The 10,670-nt window shown below is 38.9% G+C and overlaps 1 protein-coding gene across 1 annotated transcript in view; it reads right to left on the reverse strand.

Annotated features, from left to right (window-relative positions):
* LOC128235578 (uncharacterized) overlaps positions 1–9,718 on the reverse strand; it is a 58,892-nt gene extending 49,174 nt beyond the window's left edge. The window contains exons 1-2 of the mRNA XM_052950390.1: positions 9,555–9,718; positions 8,681–8,842 (exon numbers count right to left, since the gene is read on the reverse strand). Coding sequence (XP_052806350.1) covers positions 8,681–8,842; positions 9,555–9,718 — 326 coding nt within the window. The remainder of the gene's footprint in view (positions 1–8,680; positions 8,843–9,554) is intronic.
* Between the last annotated feature and the right edge of the window lie 952 nt (positions 9,719–10,670).

A 10,670-nucleotide genomic window follows, 5' to 3' on the forward strand; every position in this document is an offset into this window, starting at 1 on the left:
GGCATTTAGTAAATTACACAAGTATGACATTGTCCATGGTACCAAGTGGAACAATGAGTGTGACAAAGACCATGGCACCTAGTAGGTTAAACACATAAATGTGACATCAACAACAGTACAAAATGAAACAAGTGTGACATTAACCATGGTACACTGAGACACATGAGTGTGAAATTGGCCATGGCACCTAATACTGTAAACACACAAGTGTGGCATTGACAACAGTACCAAGTCAAACATACAAGTGTGACATCAACCATGGTACCAAGTGAGACACACATTTGTGACATTGGCCATGGTAAAGAGTGATTCATTAAGATGTGACATTGACCATGAGACCAAGTGAGACATACAAGAGTGACATTGACAACAGTATCATACATACAATTGCAACAATGACCATGGATCCATGTAATGAAAATTACAAATGTGATTCTAACACTTTGATTGCAACATAAGCATAAACAAGTGTGACACTAGCCCATGGGAAACATAGACATTGGAAATGGGCTTTTTTGAGTGAGATATATTCCTTTGCCAATTTCATTGTGATTTGGCCAGAACTGTCAGAAATATTTGAAAGACTAAGTGAACTCAGTCTCTTTACTCTGTAAGGTCAAAATGATTTACGGATCTTCAACCGGCAGATACATTGGAGATGAAGTCATTATCTGTCTCACCATCAATAGCTGGTTATGCACTTTTAGGGCCTTTGTACCTCGTCAGGTCTAGCAGTAGTAAATGTAGCATAATGATTAACAATCGTAAAATATCCGCATTTTTCCACCCCAGCTCTTTCCTGGTCACATGAACAACATAAACTTCACCTTAAGCTAATAAATATTCAATTTTTACTTAATAAATCCTTACATAAAAATTCATGTATTCCAAATTATTTTGAAAGACGGTAAGATAATCAAAAGGCTTCAAAAAACATATCGCACAGGCTAGAGATACTTTTTGTCATCGAATATGGTATAAATTTTGTCCTCTTCCTCTAAATTAAGTTTGCGGCATCTTTTCACAGATATCATTTCAAAAGTGGACAAAGTTATGGCTATTTTAAAGTAAAAATGAATTTGAGAACCTTTATTGAAATAAACTTGTCACATACTGGCCATTAGTGGAAATAAATGACATTAAATTTCATGGTTATATAATGAAATTAAGACCATGTCTGTAATACTACACTTTAGAGAAAATTGTACTATGCTATAAATTATTGAATGTTCTAGCCGACTTAATCATGACATATCACATATTTTAAAGTATATGTCAAATACCTTTCTCATATAAAGGCTCCATCTCAACATACGTTTGGTGGGGAAAAAATGTTCATACAGATTTATTTGTTTTAAAGAAATACAAGAAGTGCTACAACCCTTTGAAACCTAGTTTTTGATATGGGCTATCAGAAATTATACCCAATTAATTTCTTATGTGTTAAGAAAGCAACAGCCTTTATCTTTATTCATTCAAAGCAATCCCAAGCTAGCTCTTCACATATAAGCTACCCACACATCAACTTTCATCACTATAATCCATCAACTCTAATGTAATTGTGCAAAAACATTTTTAGTTACAGTGACAGTGACCTTAAGCCCACCCCACTCCTTCAAAAGCAATCCCAAGCTAGCTCTTCACATAAGCTACCTACACATCAACTTTCATTACTATCCATCAATTCAAACTTAAGTTATTGGGCAGAACCAATTTCTCTATTTTAAGTTACAGTGACCTTGACCCTGACCCACTATAAAGCAATCCCAATCCCAATCTTCAAATAAGCTACCTACACACCAATTTTCATTACTATCCATCAATGCTATTATCATTATTTATCATTAAGTTATTGGGCAGAAACCAGTGTTTGACGCCGGTCATCCCCATTCTTATAACCTGGTTTGCGTTGAAAACCTGGTTAAAAACTAATAGCTCCATTTCATTTCCTGGGTAGAAGCTGCAGTAACTAGCCCCAGTGCATTTGTTGGATGCAAACAAGTACTGGTTCCAGTCTGTTCCTTGGGTGGAAGCAAGTACTACAATCCACATCATGCGAAACCCCCATTTTCCTTTACAAGTAAACGCGGAACTAAGTTCCCCCAGTACGTATCCCGTTTTCCTCACTAAAATCCACTGAGTTGGTTACCATGAAGGGTTTTATTATCGATAGCACTGGTGATTGCCGGAGGGTATCGATTTATTGACCTTGAAGCTGAACTCTGCGTCTTATGAATTGTTTCTACATGGCTACTGTTATTATTAAATGATTACATGACAAGTTATTTTGTTTGTAAAAATAAGTCAATCATTCTCACATTTGTTTGTTTTTCCTTTTTAATAAAAGAGGAACATATTCCATACAGTGAAGATGTATTTTGTTTGGCTTTAAAATAAACCTTTCAACTCAAATTTATAGGTTTAATGTTAACCTTCATCAGCATTGTAAATTGCGTACTGATTTCCAAATTATTAAAATATAACACCGTTGCTGTTCATTTTCTATCATTGTTATCTATAACTCTTAGGCCTTTTTTTTTTTTATTAATTGGTTAACGGATTTTTTTGAAGAAATGTTGGACGGGTGGTGCCAAAAAAAAAAAAAAAAAGGATTTCATACTCATGCTATTTATTTTACAATACATGTACATGTATTTTTCATAACGTTTGTGGTCAAACCCAAAACCAAAATATCAAAATAACAACAAAAAGGGAAGACATGTTCATAGAATGAATATTGATATGTTCACATGCTCACTTTGTCATACTCATATGTTTGGCTTTATTGTCCAATTTTCTCTCCTACCAATTTCAAATTAAAATTAATGTAATCATTATATAAGCATTTTATACACTTCCACCTTATGATAATGTCACATTTTAAGACAATATTATTACAAACTTTCAGTTTTACTGTCACTTTTTGTTGATGTTTTTTAAAGCACATCCTGACTGCAAGAGTTTTCCTATTTACAACACTATTTCAACATATCAACCTTACAATGAATATGCCTGTGTCTCCTCATTGCTGGGCACTACTTCTTCTCAACAGAAAACTCACAATGTAACAAATTTCACGGACTTAATTATTTATTAAATGGAATATGAAATGTAAATAATAACAAGAGCTGTCATTAAGAGACAGCGCGGTCGACTATTCCGCCGCTTTTCAATGTAAGGATTGAAAAGTTTTGGCGAAACATGCATGGATCACTGTTAGATTAGATTTCAATGCAATACATGATGTGCTGTGATATTAACATGAATGTGGTTACATGGAAAATTTTAACCAGAATTTTTAAGTGTAATAATAAAGGGCCATTATTTGCAAAATACAGTTATCTTACTTGGTTATTCAATTACGTTGGGTGGTTGAATACCATTGTATAAAGTCTCAACGCAATACATCAAGTAGTTGCTGAGATATTATCCTGTGTGCTTACATGCAAGATCTTAACCAGAATTTCTAAGTCTCATAATAAAGGGGCAAAAATTATATAATATGAAAGATAGAGTTATCTTACTAGATTAAAGAAGAAGGTTAAATGGTTGGGAGCCTGTGTGTAAAGTTTCAATGCAATACATGATGTATTCGCTGAGGTATTGACTTAAAAGTGGTAACACGCAAAACCTTAACCAGAAAAAAGGGGCCATTATTTGAATTTAATGCAAACTAGAGTTATCTAACTTGGTTAATATAGTAGGTTGGATGGTTGAGTACCATTGTATAAAGTCTCAATGCAATATCTCAAGTAGTTGCTGATATATTAACCTATGTGTGCTTACACGTAAAACCTTAACCAGAATTTCAAAGCAAATAATAAAGGCCTATTATTTGCATTAAATGCAAAATAGAGTTATCTAACTTGGTTAATTAAGTAGGTTGGATGGTTGAGTACCATTGTATAAAGTCTCTATGCAATACTTTAAGTAGTTGCTGAGATATTAACCTATGTGTGCTTGCACACAAAACCTTAACCAGAATTTCTAAGTCGAATAATAAAGGGCAATTATTTGCATTAAATGCAAACTAGAGTTATCTTACTTGGTTAATTAAGTAGGTTGGATGGTTGAGTACCATTGTATCAAGTCTCAATGCAATACCTCAAGTAGTTGCTGAGATATTAACCTATGTGTGTTTGCACGCAAAACCTTAACCAGAATTTCCAAGTCGAATAATAAAGGCCTTTTATTTGCGTTAAATGCAAACTAGAGTTTTCTAACTTGGTTAATTAAGTAGGTTGGATGGTTGAGTACCATTGTATAAAGTCTCAATGCAATACCTCAAGTAGTTGCTGAGATTTTAACCTATGTTTGCTTGCATGCAAAACCTTAACCAAGGTGTAACGCCAACGCCGACGCTTGGGTGAGTAGTATAGCTCTCCATATTCTTCGAATAGTCGAGCTAAAAATGACTTTCTATTCAGTAATGAATTTTTTGAAGTTAAGATAATTCTCTGCAGCTTTAGCAAAATTTAAGTTACCACAGATTTTGATTACTTGAATAGTAGTTTCCATATAATTTGTTTAACAATTTATGCCCCCAGTGGGACAAACAAAGGACAATATATTTTATCAATTACTCTGGTTTATATGTGATTTGTTACCATTGATACAGACATCAGCCTTGATATCAGTTATTCCAAAAAAATAGTTTAAATGCAGATGGGATGTTGAAAATGAGAATTTATTTTTTTGTATGATCTCAGCTCAATTGAGGCCGCCATTTTGAAAACAAGTTTTAAAACTGTATCCTTATTTTGCAAAGGAACTGGCAACAGGTTTTACATTATTCATGTGTGCAAAAAAACAACTGATTTACTTTTTTCAATATTTAAAAAAAATAAAAAAAATACTATAATCATTTTTTTATTTTTTTTGGAGTTTTCGAAAATATTGGGCGGCGGATCCATTATCCAACTTATAAAAAAAAAAAGGCCTTACTGTGTATTAAAAGGTGTACATAATTCTTCTAGCCACTGTTTGGTAGCTGAGGGTGAGAGAGTGTTAACAACGAGCCTGTTTCCTGGGTTGAAACAAGTTCTAAGCTCCAGTTTGTATCCAGGAAAGAAACCAGTACTAGCTCCAGTCCATTTCCTTGTTGAAAACAAGTACTAGATCCAGTCCACCCTGGGTGGAAACAAGTACTAGCTCCAGTCCGTTTCCCGGATGGAAACAAGTACTAGCTCCAGTTGGTTTCCTGTCCATTTCCTGAGTGGAAACAAGTACTAGATCCAGTCCCCTTCCAGGATGGAAACAAGTACTAGCTCCAGTGCATTTCCTGAGTGGAAACAAGTACTAGCTCCAGTCCGTTTCCAGGATGGAAACAAGTACTAGCTCCAGTCCGATTTCTGAGAGAAAAAAGTACTAGCTCCAGTCTGTTTCAAGGATTGAAACAAGTACTAGCTCCAGTCCATTTCCAGGTTGGAAACAAGTACTAGCTCCAGTCCGTTTCCTGAGAGAAAACAAGTACTAGCTCCAGTCCGTTTCCTGAGAGAAAACAAGTACTAGCTCCAGTTGCTTTCCTGAGTGGAAACAAGTACTAGCTCCAGTCCGTTTCCTGGATGGAAACAAGTACTAGCTCCAGTCTGTTTCTTGGGTGGAAACAAGTACTAGCTACAGTCTGTTTCCTGAGTGGAAACAAGTACTAGCTCCAGTCCGTTTCCTGGATGGAAACAAGTACTAGCTCCAGTCCGTTTCTTGGGTGGAAACAAGTACTAGCTACAGTCTGTTTCCTGAGTGGAAACAAGTACTAGCTCCAGTCCGTTTCCTGGATGGAAACAAGTACTAGCTCCAGTCTGTTTCTTGGATGGAAACAAGTACTAGCTACAGTCTGTTTCCTGAGTGGAAACAAGTACTAACTCCAGCCTAAAATAAGAACTAGCTTCAGCCTATTTAGTGGGCGGAATCAAGGACTAGCTTTAATACGTTTTCTGGAAAGAAACAAGTACTAGCTCCAGTGGATTGCCTTGGTGGAAACATTATTTAAGTACTCATAGCCTTTTGCCCCTTTCAAGTTTACCTCTTGTTCAACCTGTACATGTACTCCTGAGTTAGTGTCATTGTTCCATATAAGCGGCACAACCTGGATGGTGAAAGTTACACAAAGTACACTTCAGGTGAGATCCTTTCTTAACATTCCTGGACAAATTGCCTCATTCTGAAAAATGAAGACATGAATATATGTGTACACTGGATTAAAAGTCATTTTTCAAAAATAGTTTGCCATATCTTGATACACGTAATAATATATTTGCAAGGGATTTTGACATTATTCCAGCGGATACTCAACATTTATTGCTTCAGTGCAGCAGCATTTTACCTTTTTCTACATCCAGAAGTATTTTATTTATACTTCTGAATAAATCACTTTTATTCCCTGGTGGAAACAAGTACACAATCATGAGGCACTTGCTTAACAAAATCCCCACCCCCTCTCCCAGGGGGTTATGGCATGTATCAAAGCAAAAGAATTGTGTACCAAGTTTTATGTTGATTAAAGCTTTTGCACACACAAAAACAACAGGCAAGCTTAAATTGACATGTCAACAATAGCAAAATGGCTAGCTAAGCAAGAAGTACATAGCTACCATCAACTGCAGTTTGAAGTATGCATTAATGAAAAGCATACAACATTACACAAACTTTGATAAGATAAAAAGAAACTAGAGCTGTCACAGGAGTGACGAATACCCCCAAATGCCGCCTGGACACAGGAATGGCAAACCATTCCTTTGAAAAGAGGCCATAACTCCAAGGTTACTGCACACTGCATCTTCTTTTATTATGCATGTATTGTTTTATTTAAATCTGTTGAGTAATTTAGAAGTTACACTGCTGACAAGAAAAACTAGCCTTTCATGAGTTATCGTCCGGAAACCGTTTTTCTATTTTTAGTAACAGTGACCTTGACCTTGGCCCCACCAGCCCCAATATCGAACTTGACCTGTATCTTCTGATGTTACACCTGTGTACCAAAAAGTGTTCAAATCTGTCTAGCCTTTCATGAGTTATCGTCCGAAAACCGTTTTTCTATTTTTAGTAACAGTGACCTTGACCTTGGCCTCACCAGCCCCAATATCGAACTTGACCGGTATCTTCTGATGTTACACCTGTGTACCAAAAATTGTTCAAATCTGTCAAGCCTTTCATGAGTTATCGTCCGGAAACCGTTTTTCTATTTTTAGTAACAATGACCTTGACCTTGGCCCCACAAGCCCCAATATCGAACTTGACCTGTATCTTCTGATGTTACACCTGTGTACCAAAAATTGTTCAAATCTGTCAAGCCTTTCATGAGTTATCGTCCGAAAACCGTTTTTCTATTTTTAGTAACAGTGACCTTGACCTTGGCCCCATCAGCACCAATATCGAACTTGACCTGTATATTTTGATGTTTCACCTGTGTACCAAAAATTGTTCAAATCTGTCTAGCCTTTCATGAGTTATCGTCCGAAAACCAATTTTCTATTTTTAGTAACAGTGACCTTGACCCCACCAGCCCCAATATCGAACTTGACCTGTATCTTCTGATGTTACACCTGTGTACCAAAAAAAATTCAAATCTGTCTAGCCTTTCATGAGTTATCGTCCGGAAACCATGAAAACCGACAGACCGACCGACAGACAGACCGACCGACCGACCAACAAGCTCACTCCAATATACCCCCTCAAACTTCGTTTGTGGGGGTATAATAATTTCAAAATAAAGCAAGTTAATGTGCATGGTTGTCAATTATCCATGTTCATAAAATTGATATACAAGCATGTGCTGAGATTTATGGGATTTTATTAAGCAGGCCTTTTGAAAAGTAAACAGTAACAGAGTGAAGAGGTAGATTGGAAGATTCAAGTGCCTCCCTATTCTTTACTTGACCATTAACTTTCATAAGTAGCCTTTAATGGTCATAATTTGGCTAGGCTTTCAATACAGGCGAAAATTAAACTCACTATGCCCATGGAAAATTGGTATAATGTATTCATCAGGATGAACATGAGATAGGCGCCAGGTATAATTCACATAAACCATTTGCTGTTAAACACATCATAACCAGATTTTATTTTTTTGTCAGAATATTTTATTCGAAAGGAATTTTTACACCGTAAGATACTCTTTTCACTTTGCAAATATTGAGAATGCTGAGTGTTTTTATGGGCTTATCGGTTCAGCTTAGTTTGTAATGCACCTGATTTGACCTGGAAGCAAGCTCAGCCTGTTGAGCACCTGTCCTGACTTGGAAGCAATCTCAATGGGTAGAGCACCTGTCCTGACTTTGAAGCAAGTTCAGTCTGTTGAGCACCTGTCCTGACTTGGAAGCAAACTCAATGGGTAGAGCACCTGTCCTGACTTTGAAGCAAGTTCAGTCTGTTGAGCACCTGTCCTGACTTTGAAGCAAACTCAATGGGTAGAGCACCTGTCCTGACTTTGAAGAAAGTTCAGTCTGTTGAGCACCTGTCCTGACTTTGAAGCAAGTTCAGTCTGTTGAGCACCTGTCCTGACTTGGAAGCAAACTCAATGGGTAGAGCACCTGTCCTGACTTTGAAGCAAGTTCAGTCTGTTGAACACCTGTCCTGACTTGGAAGCAAACTCAATGGGTAGAGCAATTGTCATGACCTGGAAGCAAGCTCAGCGGGTAGAGCACCTGTCCTGACTTTGAAGCAAGTTCAGCCAGTAGAGCACCTGTCCTGACCTGGAAGCAAGCTCAGCTGGTAGAGCACCTGTCCTGACTTGAAAGCAAGCTCAGCCGGTAGAGCACCTGTCCTGACTTGGAAGCAATCCCAATGGGTAGAGCACCTGTCCTGACTTTGAACCAAGTTCAGCCAGTAGAGCACCTGTCCTGACCTGGAAGCAAGCTCAGCTGGTAGAGCACCTGTCCTGACTTGGAAGCAAGTTCAGCCAGTAGAGCACCTGTCCTGACCTGGAAGCAAGTTCAGCCAGTAGAGCACCTGTCCTGACCTGGAAGCAAGCTCAGCCAGTAGAGCACCTGTCCTGACCTGGAAGCAAGCTCAGCGGGTAGAGCACCTGTCCTGACTTGGAAGCAAGCTCAGCGGGTAGAGCACCTGTCCTGACTTGGAAGCAAGTTCAGCCAGTAGAGCACCTGTCCTGACCTGGAAGCAAGCTCAGCTGGTAGAGCACCTGTCCTGACTTGGAAGCAAGTTCAGCCAGTAGAGCACCTGTCCTGACCTGGAAGCAAGCTCAGCCAGTAGAGCACCTGTCCTGACCTGGAAGCAAGTTCAGCCAGTAGAGCACCTGTCCTGACCTTAAAGCAAGCTCAGCGGGTAGAGCACCTGTCCTGACTTGGAAGCAAGTTCAGCCAGTAGAGCACCTGTCCTGACCTGGAAGCAAGCTCAGCGGGTAGAGCACCTGTCCTGACTTGGAAGCAAGTTCAGCCAGTAGAGCACCTGTCCTGACCTGGAAGCAAGCTCAGCTGGTAGAGCACCTGTCCTGACCTGGAAGCAAGCTCAGCTAGTAGAGCACCTGTCCTGACTTGGAAGCAATCTCAATGGGTAGAGCACCTGTCCTGACTTTGAAGCAAGCTCAGCTGGTAGAGCACCTGTCCTGACTTGAAAGCAAGCTCAGCCGGTAGAGCTCCTGCCCTGACTTGAAAGCAAGCTCAGCCAGTAGAGCTGAGCACCTGTCTTGACTTGGAAGCAAGCTTAGCTGGTAGAGCACCTGTCCTGACTTTGAAGCAAGCTCCATGGGAAGAGCACCTGTCATGACTTGGAAGCAAGCTCAGCCGGTAGAGCACCAGTCCTGACTTGGAAGCCAGGCTCATGGGAAGAGCACCTGTCATGACTAGAAAGCAAGGTCAATGGGTAGAGCACCTGTCCTGACTTGGAAGCAAGCTCAGCCGGTAGAGCACCTGTCCTGACTTGGAAGCAAGCTTAGCCAGTAGAGCACCTGTCCTGACTTGGAAGCAAGCTCAGCCGGTAGAGCACTTGTCCTGACTTTAAAGCAAGCTCAGCCGGTAGAGCACCTGTCCTGACTTGGAAGCAAGCTTAGCTGGTAGAGCACCTGTCCTGACTTGAAAGCAAGCTCAGGCAGTAGAGCATCTGTCCTGACTGAGGGTCTCAGGTTTGATCCAAGACCTGTCCACACCCTTTACAAGATTGTCTGACATAACATGCTGTTTCAATTTGGACCTATGGATACTTGTATGGGAATTAGCACTGCCCTGAATACTTGATAAATAGTAAATGGTGTTCAATAAATAAAATAACAATTGAAACTTTGCTTAATGTTTAATGCTATGATGGCTTAAACTTCTACACTGTTTATTATTCATCTCTTTTATTAAGCAACATCCTTTAACTACTGAAATTATTTTTTCAGCTTTACTCAACGTATGAATTTGTAACATGACCCAATCTGGTGATGATGTCAAGTAACTTGAGTGAACAAAATTGACACTTTAAATTGTGAGAGTAATGCTAGTGAGCTCTTGAAATAACACTGCTGTCTTCCTTATTTTAATTTTCAATCAGATTGTCTCCATACATTTAGATGGGCATGAAAAAGAAGATGATAATTGCACCCACACCCTCAATGCCCTTATCGCCCCCACCTTAGATGCAAAAAAACAATGGGTGTCAAATTTACAAACATCAAGAAATAAATGCAGGACACAAAATAATAAGATAAAGATTTAAGATTCAAGACTGTTCTAAAA

The sequence above is a fragment of the Mya arenaria genome, chromosome 5 (assembly GCF_026914265.1).
Source record: "Mya arenaria isolate MELC-2E11 chromosome 5, ASM2691426v1".
In the NCBI taxonomy this organism is placed as follows: Eukaryota; Metazoa; Mollusca; class Bivalvia; order Myida; family Myidae; genus Mya; species Mya arenaria.